General features: G+C 38.0%; 1 protein-coding gene across 7 annotated transcripts in view; it reads right to left on the reverse strand.

Annotated features, from left to right (window-relative positions):
* The window catches only part of LOC104254783 (core histone macro-H2A.1), a 47,306-nt gene that overhangs the window by 7,508 nt on the left and 16,017 nt on the right, over positions 1 to 23,781 (reverse strand). The window contains exons 3-8 of one of the 7 annotated variants that reach the window (XM_059825557.1): positions 17,454 to 17,560; positions 15,749 to 15,946; positions 13,234 to 13,344; positions 8,796 to 8,831; positions 6,727 to 6,826; positions 1,180 to 1,269 (exon numbers count right to left, since the gene is read on the reverse strand). In XM_059825557.1, coding sequence (XP_059681540.1) covers positions 1,180 to 1,269; positions 6,727 to 6,826; positions 8,796 to 8,831; positions 13,234 to 13,344; positions 15,749 to 15,946; positions 17,454 to 17,560 — 642 coding nt within the window. Of the gene's footprint in view, positions 1 to 1,179; positions 1,270 to 5,142; positions 5,234 to 6,726; positions 6,827 to 8,795; positions 8,832 to 13,233; positions 13,345 to 15,748; positions 15,947 to 17,453; positions 17,561 to 23,781 lie in introns of those variants that run through there. The other 6 variants (XM_059825559.1, XM_059825556.1, XM_059825558.1 and 3 more) reach the window with 6 other exon arrangements.

Here is a 23,781-nt window from a genome sequence, read left to right on the forward strand (position 1 = left end):
GGATCCCGGTTATTTGTAGATTAAAGGGATACCCATCTAACTGAGAAACCTGAAAACTGGATATCCGTATGATTGAGAACTTGATGTGTACCAATTCTTCTCTAAAGTCCTCCAACAAGTCCCTAACAGCCAGTTTCTGCCAGTGTAGCGTAGAGCTCCCCACAGGGTAAGGCTGCCAAGCAGCCCTCAGATCTGAGGGACACGCTGATGGCTGAGAAAAAAAAAATCTTTTTTCTCCAACTTGCAATCGATTTGTAAGCAGTTTGGTCTGGGCTGATAAAGAATACTGTACAAAAGTAAGAAAAAAAAAAAGAGTAATTGATTCTACATATTTTGCAGAACAAGAATTCCAAGAAAAAATTATTAAAAATTTTAAAAAGCAAGGAAAAAAAAAAAAAACCCTAAACATATTAAGGACCAGAAGTAAATAGTTGTATTTTTTCCTGTCAGAGCTGAAGTCTTACAAGTCCTCTTCAGCTTTAGTCAGAATTCGTTTACAAAACTGCGTACGCTGTATTTATTTTTATAGCATAAACACAGATGGCAGAATCAGCCTTCTATATGAACAACATGTATCAGCAATTTCACAGATGGTGTAAAATTATATATCGTCACTACCAAACTTTACTACTCATATAGTAGATGCTTCTCAGATATTACATAAATTTTGATAACTAGGCATCAAAAAGTCGTAAGCTTTTATAGTGATGATTTTGGCACTGATTAAACAAAGTACCCAAGCAGATGCTTAACTTTAAGCACATGCTTAAGTTCAGTGAAAGTCAGCGGCACTTCAGCAAAGCAGATGTTTAACAGAGTTGGACTCAACTGTTTGGAAAAATAAGCACCTACTTAATTGCTTTTCTGAACTGTGCCCTTAATAATCAACACTCATTGTGTATGTGCATACCTGTGAAGAGACTGATTTTACTTGTAATAGTACATCACTACACCGTTTCCCAGATGCTTTGGTAAAGGTTACTTACAATGCAACGTATGCATTTTAACTTTGGAGAACACAAGTATCATGTAACCCATAAAAGCTGTCTGCAGACAGCATGAACCCAAGCGTTGCCCTAGAAGGAGCTCGGCCGGCTGACTGCGACGAAGAGTGCCGCAGACAGTGAAGCCAGCGCCCATGGTGTTTTGTTTGCAGATTTCCGAAGCGCAGAACCTCACCTCCAGCTATGTCCAACGGCCCGTTCTTTTTGCGAAGCTCAATGACAGCTTCCACAAACTCCTTGCCGCCTTTCTTTTCCAAAGTGCTCCCTGAACAGAGAACAGTTATTTTACTCCTCTGATCCCAGGTTTCCACAGCAGACATGTGACTCATCATTATTTTTTATTACATCATTCTAGAGTTTTCTGCCCAAACATTTTTTGGGGACTGCAAAGTAAGATCTAAACCTTTTGGGACTTCAGAATTAGCTAGTCATTAAAAACAACAACAACAACAACAAAAAGAAAAAACCAAAAAAGACAACCCTAACAACCCAAAAACCTCACATCGGTATCCCTCGCTAACATTCTCAGACTCCGATTTTAAAGTCAAAGCATCTGACATGACATCCCTACCTCCTTCCTTATCATGAGCATCTGTTAGTGTGAAATGTTCCAGAAGAATGCGCTAGCTCAAGAGTTGTTGAAGGTTCGTAATTCCTTCCCCTAAGATTCATGTCCCCTCTCTCTTACAAATTGTTTTAAAGAGCCATTTGCCACAATAAGAATTTGAAACTCACCTGATCTTGGTCCCTGACCCCAACAGGTGGCACCAGGAATGAAACAGTCTCGTGAGTGCAGCGGGCTGCTTTACTTGGTAACTGCCCAGCTTGTTGAGCCACCTTTAACCAAGAGGAAGAGCCTCAGAAATAAGGAGAATCTCTAAGGAACATATTCCTCCAATGAACTTCTCTAACTACAGCTAAGGAGCTGGACAAAGTCATTCCGGGAGGAGAAGAGCTGTGCGGTGTTTCAGGGCAACCAAAAGGTATGCTGTTTACAAAGGCAGTCCATCACTAAATGGTTTAGATCTTATTTTGCAGCTCTAGTTTTAAATATTATTATTAAAAAAACAGCCCAAGAAAGCATTTTCCTAACTACATAAGCATCCCACATAATTTTGCACTGTGCATATTAATTATAAAGGTAGATAAGTAAAAAGCAGTGATATCATAAAGGCTCTGATTTGAGATATTACTTTGAAAACTAATTTCCAAAAATTCAGAACTAGGATCTCTAAAGATCTAGACATTTATTTGGTGAAACCCTTTACTTTCACTGATGAGGAAAGAAAAAACGCATTTTCTGATGGAAGTGCACATACTATATGCTCAAGGAAGCAGAGCCCCTCCTCCAAGATTCAGTTCACTAAATAGGGTTATAGCTCTAAGAATTAAGAGGACCGCAAGATGCTTTTGTTCCAACACCGTTGCTAAATTTCTTCCAAAATGAAGATTACAAGTTGAAAACAATGCATTTGTTTGCTCAGTCAAAAACTGACCCTGTGACCCCGCCTCTATTTTGCTGCTGGCACTTTATTACCTTTGGGGTACAAAAGCTGAGGACAAATGAAAAATGTATGCCTCTTTTGCTTTTTTCATAACCAATTCACAATGGGTGTTTGCCAAAAGCTGGACTGCAAGGTCAGACTGTGTAGGTCAGAGTGCTCATTTAAGCTTTTTTATATAAATACTTTGGTCTAAGTTTATTTAGGCAAACTCCTAAGAATTTTCTGAAACTCGAAGTTACCTACTGCCGTGCAACTGAGCAGAAGGCACCATCTTACAAATCTCTCGGATAAGACAATAATGGCTGTATTTGTAGCAGCAAGGTGTCTTAGGAGAGCGTGCTAGGAAAGGAGATCCACCCAGAACTGAGGTGCTTGGAAACACACGGCCCGTCAAAGGCGGCGCTACACCAGAGAGCACGACGCACAGCGCCCTTTGCTGAACCAGACTAGCAGACGGGGCTGACCCCAGGGTCTTCTAAAACCAATCTGACAGAGTAGGGATGGGGAGGGAAAGAAACAGCCTTCCGTTCTAGTTATATTCTTGTTGTATGTATTTCTACATCATTGCTATTTATATTTATATATATTCCAGTTACATTCCCCTTGAGTCCATGAACTCAGATCAGTCCTAAAACCCATGACATTCATAATCCTTAATTTCTCTTGTTTCAAGAAGAAACATAATTAAGCCTTGTGCAGAACCTAGGAACAGAAAAGATCTATTAAGTAGGTCATTTCTTTGCCATTGCAAAGCTGTTGTACATTTAATGGAATTTAGCCTAGTTTGGTTTAATTCAGTCCAGAAGGATAAGCTTTTTTCCCTTCTACTGGGAATTGATTTATAATTAAAAGCAATGAACAACCCCGTCAGTTTATTTCACCGAGCTCTCTTCTTCCAGATCTGGTACAAAGAAGAGCAAAAGTAGTATTTGGTATGAATCGGTGAGGTTTTCTGCGTTTACTCCTCAATTACGCTCTTCTTCTGAGGGTTTACATTGAAATTATATTTCAGAACTATGTTGTAAATTAGCTTCATCTGGGAAAGGACATACTGTATTTAACCATTTTCCACTACATTAGCAAGTTTCTTGATGGAAGTCTTGCTTCACAGCTTCAAGGTTAGTAGCTTATTTGCTCACAGGCATAAATATGTGTCACTCCCATGAGAATAAGATCATTATCTCATGCTTTCCAAGCAGGCATTGGTATCAGTGTTGAAAACAGCGTTAGCAGAAATTTAGGCTCTAAAATTCTCAGGATAAGCCCCCAGTACATGTAAATTGTTAGGGAAAAAACCAACAAAAATTAAAAAAAAAAAAAATTTAGATGGGTAAAAGTTAATCATTGGAAGCTAAGCATTTGTGCACTTCTATTCTTTCTTACAGCAGTCAGAGGCAACAGGAACCTACACTAAGGAATGAGCAGTGCAGCTTCAAGACACAATTTTCTTTATAGGGTAGCAAAGCATTTCTTTGTCAAAGGGTAGGAGACAAGCACATTAGCTAAATGGGTCTGACAGACGTTAAAAGCATATTCTTCAGACACAGGGTATTATGACACTTTTATTTTAATGTCTCTGCATAATGTTTAGCCAGCCAAGTCACAGCTGTTCCTGCCCAACAGGCTACACAGAGCTACGTTCGCTTGTGTGTTACTCGGAAAGTAGCCCCTTCAGAAAAAGCAGGCGGTGTGGGACATGCCAGCTCTGCAGCAGGACACGTGTCCCCCCAAGCCAGTACTGAAACAGGGCCTCAGGCATGGAGGGAGACCATTCACATAGTGATGATGAGGTTAAGATGAGATGTGGAACAGAGGCTGGGACCAGGTGACTTTTTTCTAAACGTGGTGGGTCATCACCCTTACTGGCAACTTTGGTATTCAGCCCAAATTTTGATTTGCCTTCTCAAATTACCAAGGCAGTTCAGTTAAAGTACTGCTACCCTTTTAGGAAATCCTTCAAAATACTGTATGCAGAGAGGGGTATTACTAAGATAACAGTTACTCAGGGGACACTTAAGATACTGAATTAAGATGTCTGTCATGTTTTCTATCATGCCCTCTCTCATTGGTGTAGCTTAAATAACCGACTGCCTGAAAAATGTATGTAATGTCACTAGCCGTGCGCTTCCGGGTGTAAGGACCGTTGAGCAGGGCTACGAAGGTAATCGGTCCATAAGGTAAAACATGAAAAAACGATCTTAAGAGTTCATAAAATACATATGGGCTAGATCCAGCATGTCAGATGTGAACATCTGAAACTTGGCATGGAGAGGGTGTGCTGGAACTGGTTAGAAATCTAAAGATCAAGACTCAAACCATATTCAAAACAGGCATTTAACATGTCAAACAAACAATGCGGTAATTCTTTTTCCTTGGTCACATGCCTGCATTGAACGTACTGTTCCTGCACTTCAAATTTTGGCGGTGCATTCTATTGTTACTTCTGAAAGTCTGATTCAGTGATAAAAATCAGAAATGCCTACTGAGTTTGCAATTATTCATTTCTTTTTATCATCAGTCAGGACTGCTGGAAGTGAGAAATGAATGCAAATCTGCATAGCTACAACAAGCTTGTGGCTGCTGATTGACCATGCACACACATACAAACTCCGCAGCACTGAACTTTCCATTACCTACTTCACCACCGGTGTAGAAGTCAGAGTTTGTCGGGTGAACGACAGCATCACTGTCGATCGTGGCAATGTCAGCCTGTACAACTTGCAACTACAACAGGTAAACAGATGTATATCAACCACGTTGGACAGAGACCCAGCACAGGCTCTACATTTACACATGTACCAACGTCCATATTTTCCTACCTTTACACCTCCAAACCTTGCGCCAAAGGAGTATGCTGAGTTGTGTGTGCAGGTGTGTGTAGAGAAAGGGGTGTAGGGAACAGGAGGAGGAATATTGAGTATGACATGATCAAATAAATGTTAAAATGACAAGTCAGAGCAATCACATGAGATCATTTCCAAAGTTTTAAAACCAGCTAATACCCCATTTCACTTTGCAGAAACCTAGAACAACCAGTTCCCCACAGAGCATGACACTAAAATATGGAATCTGTTTAAAAAAAGAAATCAGGATCATCGAGCCAAACAAAATAACTAGTTTCTCCATTTTGTCAGCACCAATAAGCTGACAGGCACTAATCTTCATCTGTATAGCGATTCATCATTTTGTTTCTAAAAATGACAGTCTCCTTCATACGGAGGAAACCATGTATTTGCAGACAGGATTGTACTAAATTTTCTTTAAAAAATATAAAAGATTGATCTTATATTTTAAAGGTAAAGCATATTTTCTAATTATGTGTTGGAATGGCTGAGACACTTGTAAAAATATACGTATTTCTAAGAAAGGCTGATTTAAAAATTAGTCTTCTTAAATCTTTTTCTTGTTAAATTACTTCTGTACATTCCCACAGGAAGTGCAGTAGTAGAATTACGGCTTGTATTCCATTAAGGAAGTTTTAAAAAAAAACAACAGCAGGTGTAATCAAGTAAGATGGGAATGCAGTACAGAATGCATGAAAGTTAATTTTTCTTTTACTTTTGCTGAAGAACAGACTTTGGTTGAAGAAGGATTTTTTTTGTTTTTTCAATCTGGAATAAGATAGAAGCTTTAAAAGCAATATACCATCTATGACAGTATCTGCAAGTTCATTGCTGGTATAATATAAGTATTTGTTTTCAGCTGAATGTGAAAATGACAGGGAGTAATTGCAGCATAATGGAAACAAATTATTTGACTGAATTAAACATGAAATCAAGGTAGGAAAGATTGGGGGATCGTTAATTATTTAATCATTCCTCTTTAAAAATTTTATGCCTACTCTAAGTATCAGAAAAAACCCCGACATTGCAGTTAGAATGGAGAAACTGCTTATTTTGAAAACAACCTGACAAAAAAGTATTTTAGTCCTCAAAGTATCCAAATAAGAAACCCCCCAAAATAGCTAACAGTCACATATGATCATTATGGAAAAGAATTTAGATGATTTGTTTTAACTGAAATCAACGTGAAGACTAGCAATAGATGCATGTATTCAGATTTGGTGAAAAAGTCTTTTGAATATAGTTCTTCAACAAAAGAGAACCTGGAAGATTTGAATTTCTGCTCTTATTAAATATATGAAGCCCTAGAGAGTAAATTCTGGGTTCCATAATTTCCATGTGACCGTTAGTTGTGTCAACCCATGCCCCATTTACCTAGGTCATCTTTAAGGTCAATGTCAGCATTGGTAGGATTGATAATGGCCTCCACCTCGAAGCCGGCTAAATTACTGATTTCACTGTGAATAAGGTTCAGCTGAAAAGAAAAGCATGAGGTGGGAAATAACAGGACAGCTGGGAAATCACAGAGAAGCTGCAGAAAAGTGAGCTTTGCAACACAGATGGAGATAGCATCACTGCAAACAAATATGCAAAATAAAAGGCAGGTCATAAAGGAGGGTTATTATCCAAAAAAAAATTCAAACACAAGACTCAAACATTGTTCACACTGGGAGGACGTGAATGTACCTACTAACAAGCTGACCACTATTTGGGATTCTTATTTTACCATTACACAAGGGTATTTGTTTCTCCTCAATGTATAGATGAAGAACACCCTAATCATTTCCTAAGCATCAATTACAGGAATGTGCCATGACCATTCAGCACTGAAACTGGATAAACGATGCTGCTCCTCCTTCTTTAAGCCAGCAAACACGAGCGTATCTTTGAGAAAGCACACAGTTGTCTCCAGTGACTCCTCCATTCTAACAAGGGGCCACGTTTCTTCTTCTTTCCTTATTAGTGGTCACCATATTCTGTATCGCAGGCACTTCAGTTTTCATTTGCACAGTTCTGCTGCCTTCCTGAAAGGCTGGTGAAGTACTGTACGCAGGCACTATTATGTGCTTATTGCTTCTAGTTTTTACTTTATTTGCTTTACTGCCTTTCGTCATTTAAGAAAATAGGGATTTTTAACCCCACCCACTAACGTCCATTAACTCCTCTCATTAACACCCATGCTTCTCAATTGCTGTCTGAGTCGTTACAAAATCAGAAGGATTTCTCATGGGCATACAGTAAGGTGAGGAAGTTAGCACAGATATCTAGAAATTAACCTCACATCTGCACTACGTGCTCTTGAAAGAGTAAAAATGCAATATGAGGAAGTGCAGATTTCAACTTCTAGCAACACACTTTCAGCAGGACTTACAAACTAGTATATAAAATAAGTCAATGAAAAGACCAGCAATGGTAACAAACTGATCCCGCCACATCATACTAGTGAGGATGTTTTTTGGAAGTGCTTAGAGGTGTAAAGCAATAGCACAGTTTGCTTACTACTGACAGTTTGGGTGTCTCATCACAGTATGTGACCCACACCACAGAAACAACTCCGTAATTTGAGGCAATTTGATGTGAATGCCAAACTTAGCAAGAGTCGAAAATGCAGTACACTGACAGGTATGTGAGGAAACTTATAACCAGGGGTTTGTGACACTGCTTTGTAGCGGGTGTTGGGAAGTCTGATTTCACACACACCAAGTTTACTACCGGCAAAACTTAAAACACTTTAAAGTGCAAAAAAATTTCCAGATTCTTTCATTTGGGGAAATATATTATCTACATCATAAATCATGCTTCTATCTACAACATGCATTTAAAATGATCGTTTCAGTAGCTGATTAGGCAATATGGAAAGCAACTATGAAAGAGAAAGTTCTCATTCATTTATGCAAGCCCTGAAGCCAGCTGCAGTTAAGCCAGGCTTTCCTTCTAATCCAAAGCCCGCTGGGTTCAACCTGTGAAGCATAACCTATACATTCAGGCATGGCAATTAATCTCATCAATAACTGAACTTTGTCTCTTGGTTTGTAATCCATGTTCTGTAAACTTAACTCTTCAAATCTTCTCCTTGTGTATGTGAGTTTATTAAAAGGGAATATGAGCCAATTCATGTAACCAATACAAGTGAATGGGTCATTTAAGGAGGCCAACATCCATATATTTAAGTTTTATGAAAAAATTATTTCCATTCCATTCATGTGATTATATGAATTGACCTTCTTTCTCTTTTTAAAAGCCTGCAATTTCATATAATTTGCATATGTTGCTTGAGTAAACTATGTGCCCTCAAAATAGGGTGATTTTGGCTAAAAATGAGTGTAATTCAGCCCTGTTTTAAGTACGGGTCTGTTCGGGAATTTGTAATAAAATCTAAGAAAGCTTGCTTTCCAAATAGCTTAGAATCCTTTAATACTTCACACGTGGCACGTTATTCATACTTGAGTTTGAGTCTTGAGTTTGACTACAAGCAACTGCTGTTTAAAAAAAAAAAGTCAAACCAAATCAAACCAAAATGTTAAAGAAACTTCATGAATTTTGAAATAAAAAAACAACAACAAAACACATGCACACACCAAAAGGCTGTTTTTGTGGAGATTTTAGTATGTTCCTAAGCATATTTTGTTCATTTTATAGGTGATTCTCTTTGATCCCCAATTCTGTGTTCTACAAGTTTCTGCCCCAGATCTATTAGCTGCAGACCATTTTGGTTTCAGACCTTTGATCTATCTGTTTTTTGCCTGCTCATATATGGGATTTACATAGCAACCAGCTGGTAATTGAAGTTTCAATTTAACAGCAACAACAAAATGCTTAAAAAGCTGCCCATCACTGATAGCATGTGTTGGCAGCTAAGTATTATTTTGCTAAATTCTTCATTTACTGTTCAATGCACTGTTAGCTATCTGATTGCCAAAAACAATTTTAAAAAATCAGAAGTTTTCCTGTAGAATTAAATCCTCCAGTGAGTAACTGCTCACTTTTACTACCCAGTAGTATGAAGCATGTATTAGACAGAAGGAGTGATCCCCTAAAGGACCACTTTAAAAAAAAAAAAAATAGGCACAACTTGCATATACATGTGCCACAAAGAATGGACATAACTTTAGGTAACATTTAAATTAAATGTTAGTTGATAAAATGCAGATGACACTTAGCACATCCATAAGTACTTTCTGAGCCAAGCCTTGCATTTCTTATTTCAGTCAAAATTACCTTTAAAGTCTTGGAACTTTTTCTGGTATGAGTTTCATATAGAAAACGGAAGATGCCTGTTGCAGACAACAAGCTGAGGTCTCTCTCAAGTCCAAACCCTAACGCTTAGGCTTGAGGTCTTACAACTCTGCCTCTACTCTGTAATTGTCTCAGGAAAAACAAACTAGTTAATGTGCAGAACACCACGTTTCCATTGGGATGACACTTGTGGGATGGGCAATCATTTACATATTAACTAGATTTTAATACTTAATTAGTGTAGCACTAATACACTTCTACAGGTATAACTAAAGGGTTCCTTGCCATTTCCTGACCTCTAAGAATTTCTAGCTGAATATCAGCAGTTACCTAAAGGTTTTATGCAATAACAGTACTTTTAAAAACCTGAACAATACCCAGGTTTGCAATATTCCCGTTTGTGTTTTCAGTAATTAAATCTGGGGATATTAGAAGGATGAAGAGCCATTCTTGCCACTAAAACCCTTCCCTTTCCCTTCTGCAAACATGGAGCCAAGAAAAAGACTTCTCCCATTAAACACTTATGAACGACGTGCTACTAAGAACAGGATTGTTTTCTTCCTTCTCCGCATCTAATAAATTATTTCCTGATTTAGCAGACAGTGGTTTTGCAGACCAACGAACCATGCTGTAAAGGTGTTCAACGATGTCACAGGAGGTTGGAAAGATACCCATTGTTTGTTTGGGTTTTTCTGTTTCAGGTTTCCGTGTTTGCACTGTAGTTTATTAAGAACACACAGAAAATGAAAGCATACTGAAAATCTGTATGTGCAAATTCAAGAAAAATCAAATAACTGTGATTAATATGAATATTTTTACTTTTCAAATGGAAAAGCTCAAAATGTTTTAACACATTAAGCTTTCCTACCATCCACATGAAGAGTGTCACTGTATCTCCATTTTGCAAATGGGGAAGGCACAGAGAAAGCAGAGGGGATTTATGCTGTCTCTGAATCAGCCAAAACCAGAAGCCAGGAGCCATGGTTTCCAGGCCCCCAGCTGAACCACCTAAACACACTGTCCTCCCCACCCAAGAGACTAGAGGGTTTTCCTTTCCTCAAAATGCTGTTTAAGGAGAGTGAGGCTATGCTGAACAGAAGAAAGGTCTTCCTCCAAACAGGCAAACACCTCCTGCCCTCACACGCTTTGAAGAAAAGCAACAAGCATGAGTCTAAGGAATCGAACTGCAGCACTACTGTCCAGAATCGCTATTGAAGAAAATTCTTAGTTCATTATGTTTATGAATACCATGTGGCACTAATTTAAGACAACTATAACAAAACAGATTTTTTTTCTGTTAAGCATCAGACTTAGATAAATATTTTAAAAATCAATATTATCTTTTTAAACAGCAATTGCATGTAGAAATGGCTAAGCAGAAGCATTTAACTGATTCAAAGTCACTAGAGTTTTTATAGATAATTGTTATATTTAATTTGTATATTTCCAAAATAAATAGCAATTATTTGAGACTTCCATGAGTCACTGAAATAATTAACAACCACCAACATCAATGACATCGCAGCCCGCTAAACCCGCACATAGCAGCAGACATCCTGTCACACCCAGGAGCCTCCTGGCCCGTGCAAAACACACCTCAAGTTCAGGAGAGAGGATGCATTCAACTCCCACCGATTCCATGATTGGAAGTTTTACCTTTGCCTTTTTTATCACAAGAAAATCAAATTTGATAGTTTTTAAAATAATTTCTGGGGAATGGTCTGAAAGTATTTCTAGGAATAAGCCAGCAAAATAATTCTTTTTGTTGTTTTTATGCTAAATAAAATCTCTTTGATGACTACAGTGCAAAGGTTTTTTGCCTTTTAAGCTTTCCACATTTTCAGTCTTAACAGGAATGCGTAAAAGAATTTAGGTTGGTCTAAAATGTGCTGTTTTGGGGGTAAATCTGAACAAAGACATGAATATATTATTTATCAGCTCAAACAAGGTAAGAATATAATTTTTAACTCACACATAATAGGACACAGAAAATTTTTATATTTGTCAGACATAGCCTACTTTTCTTAGATTTTTACACTAACCATTTACTGCCTCTGAAGACAGTTTCTCACAGGGAATCAAACCCAAAATATAATCTGTGCTAGACACATCTCAACAGCACCTATGCATTCTCTACCTCTCAGAAAAGAATCCATTTCATTTGGAGTGTTTCCTCACAGGAGACAAACGGGGTTTTGTTTTTCTTTTAATTTTTCTTTTAATTAAGTGTACTGTGTTACAAATAAAGGCTAACACCTGGCCCCTCTCATGTGCAGGGCTAACTGACAATGAACGAGTAAGGGGATGGACATGTCATACCAGTCATTTTTTCAGGGGGCTGTGCTCCAAGTGAATGAGAAAGCCAGAAAGTCCACTTCCCAGCACAAGGTACTCACTAGAAAGCTCTACAACAGACACTGGCTTTGCTCACCACAGCTTAAAGCAGCCCTGGAGTCGATGATTCTCTTCCACTGAGCCCAACAGCAAAGCCCCATTGATCTGCTGGGCCAGTCTTGCTGGAACACAACGCTAGGTCTTATTACAGGTTTCCTATGGTGACTGAGAGGACTTCAGAAGTCCAAAAGTCTGACGTTACTTGCTTTCTTGAAACAGTAATGTAGTTTAAAAATTTTGGGTTCTAATTTAGTCATTAAAATGTTTTTGAAAATGTTCAAAACCACCGCCCTAGTAGTAGTCAAATAACAAAAAACCTACCAAACCAGCAATCTAGCTCTAGCTGTAAAATTAAACGTGGAAAATCAGAAGTCTTTCAAAAAATAACATTACTCTCATGCATGTTAAACTTAGCAAACAAACTGTGGAAGGATAAATGGAGAACAACCTCAGTATGAAATAAAAATGAGTCAGAGGAGATACATTCCACAATGGACAATGGCTCATCTTTTATGACTTGCAACACAATGATCTGATTACTGAATGATAGAAGAAAGATGCAGTTTTACTTAACAAAATTTTGTATCATGAACTAAAGGCAGGTTTCAAGATAAAAGACCAAATTAATTTAATGAATTGTCTCTTTAAATGGATCCTCTCTTTAAGCAGATATGTATTTGTATTAAACCACCCCATGTCCCAAAGCATATTCACAGGGAAAAAAGGATCATTGACTTCTAGCTTTTCATAAAAGCATCATTCATTATTACACAGCATTAACTTTTGTAAATAACAAAGCAGAACAAAACAGAAAACCACTATTATGAACAAATGTCTAAAATAGGTTTTGATAAAAACCTGTAAATCATTTACATCAGCAATGAAGTGGGCTGCCCATTGGAAAAAGACGTTTTATTCTTAGAATAATCTCATCTTGGCAGAAGCTTAGCTGTTAAAATTAGGCTGTTTGTGAATAAGGCGAGATAGATTACAAGCACACAGGCTTTCCTTCTCTTTGAGTATTTAATTATGAAGCCATATGAAGACTCATTTATGTATTTTTAAAATGTTCTAGAAGTTGTTTCAGAGAACTTTTTTGTTCAAAAACTAGTATCATACACCTCCTCAAGTGCTCAGTGGGGAAATGTCCATTGTACCTAGACGTTTTGGGGAAAGGGGGGTGGTGGGAGGGGGCATTCCCTAAGCAGTGCTGAAAAATAGGTATTCATTTATAAAAATGCAGGAGCATACCTTCTGGCCAAGAAACAGACTTTTGGTGGACAGGACTGTGAAACCATCTGCAGGAGTTCCCTCTGTTGTACTGTCAGCACTGGCCGATTTGCTCACTTCTCCCTGCTTCTTCTTCCGAAAATACAGTTAATTAGTTAACTCAAGGCTGCGAGAAAAACACCGTTTAATAACACGAAGATATATGACATGCCATAAATGCTTACCAGGCAATAAAATGCCAGTACAAACACTGGCACTTGGATTTTATCATTTAGTCTAACTAAAGCGACTGATTACAGCTGAAGGAATCTATAGGAGAAATGACCTCAACGTCTGCATGTCTACATAAGTCTTTTCTTGCCTATGACAGTGCACAATTCAGATGACAGTTGTCTCAAATGTTGCAGGAAAAAATACAAACAACCCCAAACTTTTAACAGCTTTCTAATGGCTTGTGTGCAAAAAGATAACATCTACTTTCTACCTGCCTAGTAGTAGGAAATGGGCTGAACAATTTTCTCTGTCTTGCTTAACATGATCACCTCCAGTAAAGCCGTAGGCGGAGAAGGAGTTCCCCTCAATCACTATTCCTTTTTTTTCAACGGTATTACTGAAGTAAAATGATAGGTTTCAGGAAAGAATGGATTTACTGAATAAAAATGAGAATAAGGAACATTTTGAAAAGGATGCTTCATGAAGATAGTGAATTGACTGCTGTGGTTATAAACTCAATTGGTGCCAAAAGTAATTCCATATTTTCCATAAAATTACTACTTATGATTTCATATAAATATTTGGTGCCTCAGCAATACCTATGCTGAAGCTAAAAAGCATACCTGGAATATTAAGCAAGCCACTGTTCTCCTATTATGCCTTTCCAAGGTATATAAACTAAATCTGTGGCTGAGCAACTAAAATGACTTTGAAGCAAGGGTATATTGGTGCTTCTAGAAGCTGCAACCATGTTTTACTTTACAAAAACGTTTTGAAAATTAGATTTTCATGGGTCCCATTTCAATTCCCCAGGAGTTTACTGTTAGCCAAATACCAATATAGTAAGCAGACAATACAGTTTATTGTGTGGAAGAAAAACAGAACCCCACAACAGACTTCCTGCTTTTGTAATCAAGTAGGGGAAAAAAAAAAATATCCAGATTTAGGGAAATTATTAGTGCGTGGTTATTAGAAGCACTGCACTTGAAATGTCAGCTACTAAGTGTTCTAAGAGAGAAACTAAATTCAACAGTTTGAAAAACAAAAAAGTGAAGCAATCTGAAGAGTGACCAAGTAAAGAATAAGAGAGACATACAGGATGAATACAGAAGCTTTGTTTGACAGGGAAGGCAACTTTTCACACGCACTGTCCACTTCATCTGAAATTCCTGTACTTTTCATCCTACTTTCATATCCTATTGCTTGACTGTAGTAGTTTTGCAAAGAAAAAAAAAAAAATAAAAATCCTTGCTTACACATGCACAGATTAGAAAGATTCCCCACTCCGACAAACTGAAACTAAAAAAAGGAATGAAGGAATGTTCTCCTTAGCTTAAAAAAAGATGTTATTCTTAGTTTCCTAGCATAAGAAAAATCACATTTTGGTCCTCTTGTTCTTCCCCTCACCTCCAGACTTCATTTTGAGTTAGTTTAATTAATTACTAGGAATTAAAAAAAACCCCAGGTCTAAACATGGAAGAGTCTCATCTATAACATACTAATAACAGAGGGGGACATTTGTGGGTCTTTAGCTCAGCCAAAGAAATTCTGTGTAGCCACAGTACAATTTCTGACGCTGCAAGAAACTCAGCTCCCTGAACTAGCAGAATTGCATCCTGCTTCAGAAGGATTATTCCACCCTCTTTGGATTTCATCAAATCAACTAAGAGGGATCTCATACTAAGCTGGAACAAAAAAAAAAAAAATTAAAAAAATGCAACAAACAACAGAAAAATACAACACTTGAAAACAGGACTCTGTGACACACTAATGGCTGAGGACAGTATTACATCGCAAGTGACTTAGGCTGTTGTTTTTCTTCGATATTTACAATTGCAAAATGCTGCTTTAGTGTGACTTCACTTTTGAAAAAAATACCCAGATCCCTTGTTTCTTGCAGACACATACCAATACTTGAACAAAGTCCAAGCAAGTTTACTCTGCCTAGTCCAATGCAGGCACCTGCACAGTCACAGTGAAGCTACGTAAGGTCTCGTTTGCTCACCAGTAAGGCATGACTAGTATAGCCGCCATACACTCTCTTCTGCCTCTTGGTGCCTCCAGCCTGTGCCCACCTAACGACTGTTTTGTACAGAGTATTTACAGCTTGCCTGCCTGTCCTGCAGACCTGTGCTGCTTCTGAGGGTTTTCAGACTTCCACCTGCCCTAGGGAGAGGGCAGCACTCCTCCTTCAGCATTTACTTATGCTGCTACTGAAATAACTATTGTTAACAACACATGGGACAAAGTCTACCCTACGTGATGCTCCCTACAGCTACTGCTAGCAAGCTTGTTTGGGTTTAAAATAAACAGATGACTCTACCTTGGATTTCCTTGCCCCTTTCTTGCCACCTGTTTTCTTTGATACAGTTTTTTTCTGTGATGGAGACTTTGCCTTCTTTGCTGGAGGTGGAGTGATGATGGCTTCCAGTTTTCCTTTTGATCCCCGCTTCTTTGCCAACAGCTCTGGGTGAATATTGGGTAACACTCCACCACTGGCTATGGTGACCCCTTTCAATAGCTAACAAAAAAAAAAGAGTTGTAGATGACAAATTTCAGCATTTACTTACCAATAAAAAGAAAATGGTAGTTACTGCGAACTTTGTACATTGCCTTGAGTTTTAACTGGTTCTTGTACGTTTCTCAACACATTATCCTTGAAGAGGAGAGACATGAAATATATGAAATGGGAGTCGATCACGTACTAAATTTTAACTATAAAGGGAATATGTTTTCTTCTTGCACATATGCTTGTTACTGTCAGTATCTCTTGGGCTCACGCAAGAAGTTTCTGTGAAGCCACGCTATGAAGACTGCTACCCAGCTACCAGAAGACAGGACAGCCCTAGCCACAGACATGAGGGCTCTGCAGGGCAGCCTGCGTGAGGGATGGGACCCCAAAGTGCACGGTACAGGACTCCAACTGGCACCATGCTGTGGACAACACAATGTATGTCCCAATTGCTGAATTTTCTTGAAAGTGCATTTTTAAAACAGATTTTTTTTTCTTAGAAAAAGAAACTTTAAATGGAGGGTAACATTTATACAAATCTCTATACCTGGAAGTCTTTCTTCAAAAAAATCTTTATGTAGTTGAAGAAAAGCAGATCAATATTCAAAAGTGTGCAGTTCATTCAAGCCTTTAAAAGCAGAGGTGAAATATATCATGTTCTGTATTTAAAACCACTTCAACCCATTTTTAACATATCTAGCTGGGACTAACTCACTATTCGGGAGGATACATACGGTGACATCAAAGTCCCTCAGATACTCCCACCTTCTAATTCGTGTTTACTGGTCCCCAACCACAACTCAGTGAGGCGCCAAGCTTACAAAGGGATGATGAATGGAAAGTATTACCAAATTTCAGACAAAGCCAGGAGGTTGGTTTGGGGATATTATTTTTTTTCCTGCTCCATCATGATACACAGGTTTGGAAAAAGTATCTTTTCAGACGTGTTTTTACAGCACCTCACACAAAGGGACATTAATCCTAGCCAGTGCCTCTGGCTGACACCACAACACTGTAATAATAATGCCCAAATTTTCTTTGGCTAAGTTAAAGGCATCTTGAAATCTGCAAAGGACACAGACTTGCAAGAGTTCCAGAGCTCTTAATTCTGTGGTCACAACGACAGACTTCAATGGGAACAAGATAGGTCCCACTGAGTCCTAAGCTGCTTAAGGGGGAAAACAAAAACAAAACCAAAAGAATCTACAAGATTTTCTCCATGTCTCTGTAGGGTTTATGACAATGTCCCACTCTAACAGAAGTGGTTGTAATAGTGCAAGCAAATGTCATATTACATCTCCATTGCATTTTTCCACATTTTAAGAGTCCTGAAATACATAATTAAGCTGAGTGCTGTAGTTAGTTACACAGGCAGTGTGCTAGCAAGTAAATGAGCTGTTTCCTGGTGGGCTACTCAATAAGCAGAGGTCTTGAGTTACAATTCAGCTATATGGAAAGACAATTTAAAAAGCCCTAAAGGAAATCCTGGCCCTCACACGGTGGAGTTTTTTCTTACCTGATTTAATTCTTCATCATTTGCTACAGCCAACAGGATGTGTCTAGGAGTGACTCGACCCTTCTTGTTGTCCCTTGCTGCATTTCCAGCCAATTCCAGAATTTCCGCTGGGGAAAAAGTAAGCCCCTTTTAATTACCTTGTGATCATTAAGAAAAATCAATGTGTTATTTAGCCAAAAAGATCTGAATTATAGAATGTTACTCCTAACTGCTGTAGAATACCCTCAATAGACATCTAACCCTAAAATTATCATCTTCTTTTTAATATGTCTAATCACTGAAGGGGAAATGCACATTTGAAGTCCTGTGGTCTAAACTATATTTACTTTTTTGTCCTTTTAAAGCAGTTCCCCTAGATTCTTGACTTTTCAGTGTTCTTCTCAAGGCTACTGTGTGCTCATCTCCTAGGATCCCTCTCCTATCAGGTGACGGAGTACTAGATATATAAATGCTACATTTTTTTTCCCCAAACCTGTCATAAATGCGAGTTCTGGCTTGCATCGCTTCTACTTTTTTATTACTGGAAAAGATGCTATTCTCAGTTTCTCATTTTTAACATTATGGAAGCATGTAAGCACACATCCAAGTTAGGACACTAAAAATACAAACTCTGCTGCTACACTGACTTAATGATTTTTTCCTCTCTTTGAGGAGAAGTTTCTGTCCAGAAAAAGTAATTGATGAACCATGTTTGTTTGCTCCTAGTAAATTATCTCATTGGAAGAAATCTCCAGTCCTGACAAAATACATTTAACAGCTGTCCATATGATGGCTTTTATTGAAATTGGGAAAGATTAACTTGCTCCCTTGCAAGGATCTATGAAGTGAAAGGCTAGAGCGCTACCTGCTAACTTATCTGTCTTCAACTCAACAAGCCTTAGGCAAAGAATGCCATTAATTACAAGAAAGTCTAGGGAACAATTAAAAAAATGACATAACATGTTTATCTGACTTTGCAATTATGTGCTATTGCTGTCTCCATTATACATAACCTTTCATCCCCCTCTGTACAGACTGTGTTTCACTATTGCTTTTGGTATATTTCCTTTTGCAAACCTGATAACGTTTGGAGAAAAAGAGAAAAAAAGAAAATGAAAAGGCCTTTTTTACATCTTTTACACAATAATATATTAAAATTTAATATTAGAATAGGGTATGAAGTTGATTTCACATTTAACAACTGACTACACCATGAAAGCTCTCCTGTAAGCTTGCTTTAGAGGCAAATAGAACTGAATTAAGACATTAATCTTGAAATGAAAAAGACTAAAATCAAAGCTCACATGACCACATGCCTTTACCATAACATATAGCAAATCTTAAGTAATACTATATAGCACAGACTATGGCTTTTCATTAAGCTGAATTTAACATGATTCGCCAATTATATTTCATCATAAGTCCCATAGTAAGCTAGTTATGACACCTGCTGGAAAACTTTCAGCTGCTTCTGGATGTTCTACAGTTAAACTTCATCAAGGATTTTGGTAGGCTTTCACTATTTTTGTGTTCTTCAAAACGCACAATTAACTTTATTATAGGGTGAATTAGAATATTAAGTCTAAGCACCCAGAAGTAACTCAACATTTCGTGATGACAACAATTGCTTTAATTTATTTTTAAAGCAGGATTAGCAGGGTAAGGTCAACCTGACTATGCTTTCCACACCTCCAAAGAACTGAATTAAGCTGGCATAATCCTTTTCACATACTTCTCAAAAGCCACAGCTCAGACCTTTGAGGTTTAGCTTGCATTCAGCACTGCATACTGCCTGTTGTGGCAGAAGACCTGCATCACCTTCCAACGGCCAAGCTGCGCTCTCGGTTACACCCTGTGCATCCTTGCTGACCTCAGTAAGATTCTGTGTCACTGTAATAACACCAGCATCTCCACCTCTCTAGATCAGGAATTGTTTTGTTTGTATCTCAGACTTTATTACCGGCTGAAAAGCATTGGTAGGATTTGCCGCAAACAGCAGACTACTTTTTGGTTTGCCTCTGCTTCCCCCACCTCCGCTTCTTTACTGCATCAGGCACTGCTAAACAGTTGGGCCATGTTATTCTCTGCAACTGATCAGCATAACTATGCAGACAGGTCATTTTGTAACTAAAGAGTCTAAGAAAGTGTTATGCCTGTAAAGCACAGAGGAATGTTTTATTTGTTCCTCATAAAACTAAAATGTCTGCCTTGTACAGTGGAGAACTGTTCTCGTAAGTGCTAAGCCCTCTTCCTTGGACAGGAAACTCATTTTGAAATTACAGTTTTCTAATGGTCCTTTAGGGAAGTTGAGGTACCCCACTTCCTTTTCAGGAACAGAACGCTTTGCACTGGCGTTGAGGACCACAAAAGAGGAGCTTAGGGAGAGAGGAGGAGGAGGGCATGGAGGGTGGAATTTTTCTTCTGGCCTTCTCCTCAGGTCTCCAATAATAATGAAGTATTGCTTGTGCATGCAGAGAGACCCGCAGCACAGAGAACAGCAAAACTCTGCTATGCGCACGAGTCTGGTCAAAGGGGGACTCTCCCCTATTTAAAAACAGAAGATTAGGAGGTATTCGAGCTGAAACCGATATAGGCAACAGTTTTTTCATTTAGCACTGACAGAGACAAACTTAATCCAAACCCAACAGATCAGAGCACTTATAAATGCTAGAAGATGAAGACTTTCTGGATCTGGATGGGATCTGGACTGCTTGCCTGGATTTTGCTTGCAGCCAGTTTTACTTTCACACCTGTTTTATGCTGCTTTAATTCTAAAGATTTAAATGGTGTTTCATCCATGTTTTAAATCAATTTTAAATTAGATGAAAATCTAGCTCTCTCTGTAAGGGAGCTGACTCAAATTTCCAGAATCATCACCCTAGATTTAGGTGTAGAGCTGAAAAGAGTAGTAGGTGGGAAAAGGTATTTAAAATTGAGGTTGGATCCGAATTCTTAGGTCAGACCCATCTTTGGACGTGCCATTCTACCAGGTTCAAAGGTTTGAGTCATTCAAGAGTTCTGTTTCATTAAAGGTAACCTTCCAACAGTGGGAAACAATAGACATTCAAAAATCAACTCCTGCAACTGAACAGGGTCAGGAGAGAAAAGCTTTGCTTGCAAGCATTGAGGCAAAAGAAAGCGTTATGAGCTTCCATGACATCAGGATTCACTCAGCTTGTATTTATCCAGCCAGAAGACCAAAACAAGAACATTTTACAAAAATGAGGCCTCACAAAATGAATGTAAGTTGCGTAATGTCTATTCCACTCCTTTCATATATTTACTCAAGGCATTTCCCCCCTAGAGAATAATTACACCACCACCACTCAGGCAAAAGGCAACTACGAGGCGCTCTTTACAGAAGTACTGCACACCAAAATCTCTGCTTTTTAAAAAATGAGGAAAATATACACGTTATTCAATATTACAAGCTTTTGAAGGTATAATTCTTCAATTACTACATATTGAAATCTTAGGTTAATATGAAGAGATACTCTTTATATTTGCACAAATGGCTTTTTCTGTGCTTTTAAACAATTTCAAACAAAAAAAGCAAAACACGTATTGCTTTAAGCACAGATATAAAACAATCCAATGAAAAAGCTGTGAGAAGTATATAATTAGGAAAGAAAAAATTAATCAGGAATGCCATGTCAGCATGTGATATATTCATGTAAGGACAGCCATTATGTAGCAAGAAAAGGGATGGATGCCTTAGGAGTCTGACTATAATATGAACACATCAATTTGATTTCAAAGATATAGTTGTGATCAGTATCTTTCTTCTGTTCAGTCATCTTTAAAGTAAGTGGTTAAAGTGGGAAAAGAAACTTTTAAAAGTTAAGACATGTTCTCTTAAAAATTAACTTAAATTGTGATCTAAATTATTATTTAAATTCTATTAAATTATGACTTAATAGAATTAATTTAATAGAATTATGGTTCTATGAAACATAGTTCTCATTTACATCAAATGAAAAAATCCTTCACAGTGTTTAGAACTAGGCAAATGGCTATGGGTAGTAAAAACTGGTCTAAGCCTGTTCTCAACACCTGAACCAAAACTGTTTGTTCTCTGCTGATGTTTTTAAAAGTTCAGTTAAATATTTTTAAAGGGGAAAAGAAAACAGGTTGTATATCTTTGTACTTAAGCCTCAGATAAGACCACAGGAAAAGCTGTTCTCAAGGCATTTCCTACTCAAACACAACCAAAAAATGTTAGAAGTCTCCACAGAAACCTCATCCTGAAGCAAGTTTTCCGGGCGAGTTCCTCATCCTTTACTTGCAGAGACTCTGATCTCTGGTCATCTCTTGGACATCCTACGAAGTTCATTATTTGCATTTCCCTGTTTCACAGCAGTACTGCTCTGCCTTGAGTACTGTTCCTTTGGTATTTCACAACACTTGCAAATTTTAGAACAAGAACTCAACACGAGGTTAAAATGAAACAAATTACTCTTAGACCAAAACAAAGCAGGCACAGTAGCAACTGCAGACTTGGCTGGAAACAATCGCAAATGCATTCTTCTCCCACTCCACGAGAATGCTCTAGCTCATTTATCCTAATTTTCAAACAAAATATTACTGGTCATTACTGAATAAAACGCCTTTAAAACTTAAATGACAAGGCCTTTAACTTATCATGCGCTCCAGGCTATAACACTTTCTAAATGTAAATATTCAATTCAATCTGGTCTGAGTTCATCCCCAAAATGTTTGGGGTTTTTTTTTCCCTTTTTTTGATTTACATCTCAAACTATAACACTGCTGTTGCATTGAACCCCTTTTTTGTCCACCTTCTCTTCAGGGAGATGAAATCATAGATTTGAAAATTAAACTCTTAACAACTAACAGGTGATGTGCTGACACAAGGCCAATTTCTGAACACACAAGTTCCAACAGGAACAAGCCAGGGGTTTCTAAAAAATTTTGAAGCCTCTCCTCAAAAGAAAATTGAGAACTATATCCAGAAATCAAAAGAAAAATGAATGTTGATACAATTCCACTGAGAAAACATGTATTTGCTGCAAAGCCAACTACATGACAAGGAGTCTGTTTATTGTACTTTAAATTAATCATCCTTCCATCAGCATTTTATTGACTTCAGAATCATTTTACATGATTCCGGAAGGTTTTAACCCAATCAACCCCAATCAACCAAGGCTGTTAAAAGTTTCCTGCATTCTTCTCTCTGTGTATTCCACCCAATCCCCCTGGAATCTGCAGTTGTGAGAGTGAAGGTAGAATCATTTAACAACACTTTCTCTCTCATGCATTCCAATAAAACAGTTCTCAGCCTTGGTTCAAAGTCATGGAAATTTGATGCAGTGAAAATCAATTCAAGAAATTTTACTGCTTTGAACTAGCCTTGATGAAACCTCAACTCTCAACAGGGCAATCATTCTCTTAGGATGCGATAAAAAACCCAAACCCTTCAGTCTTTAGTGTCTGAGCTGTATCAAAACTAGGCCCCTTAAAGGAGAAACTGTTAACTTTGCCAAGTTATTGTAAGTTTTGCATTTCTGTGAGGCAGATGACAGACTGCTGTTTACATATAAAACTCAAGTTCAGGCCGCAAAAGCCACTTCCACTTAGAACCTTCTGATCTGACTTACACTTCTTTTCAGCTCTTTTCTACACTTTAATACCATCCATTTTTTTTTTTTGTAAGAGATCCCATATTATTTAACTTCCTAGTTTTTTACATTTTTTGGTTAACTATTGATCTGTAAAAGGTATGTAAGTTCACTTTTCAGGGAAACCTGAAAGTGAATTTCAACTCAAGTGTTATTTATTACAACAGTCACACCCCAAGTACTAATTTAAAAAGCAATAGCCTATTTCTTCTCCACTGACTTAAAGAATCCTGATCTAACTCAAATTAACCTTTTTTCTTTTTCAGTGGAGCTTCCTCTACCTAGCAGTTTACACTTTGCTGTTACTCCTAACAGTTTACTTATATTTTAGAAATGCACTCAAACATGATTAATGTAACCGCTGCCAGACATTACTTGATCAAGTGCAGTATGTACACTTTGGTCTGGCTGTTACAGAGTACAGGAGACTACTTCTGTCTTAAGACTTGGTCCTAGCTTAGTCTTCGACCTTTGCAGGCACATATTAGGAACTTGCATTTCCAAACACTAAAGAAGTCAAGTGGCAGATGCCAATCATCTACTGAAACTCAGTGAAAATTTGTAACAAAAAGAGGAGAGGACTTCATATTGAAATTTTGGATTTTACTGAAGCGACTCCAAACCGTGGGCTTGAAAGAGGAAACGGGTATGTGCATCAAGGGTGTGTGTACCCATGCCCCTATAAAGAGGAACAAGACATACAAGTCAGTGTC

Source organism: Gavia stellata, chromosome 16, assembly GCF_030936135.1.
Source record: "Gavia stellata isolate bGavSte3 chromosome 16, bGavSte3.hap2, whole genome shotgun sequence".
Lineage (NCBI taxonomy): Eukaryota > Metazoa > Chordata > Aves > Gaviiformes > Gaviidae > Gavia > Gavia stellata.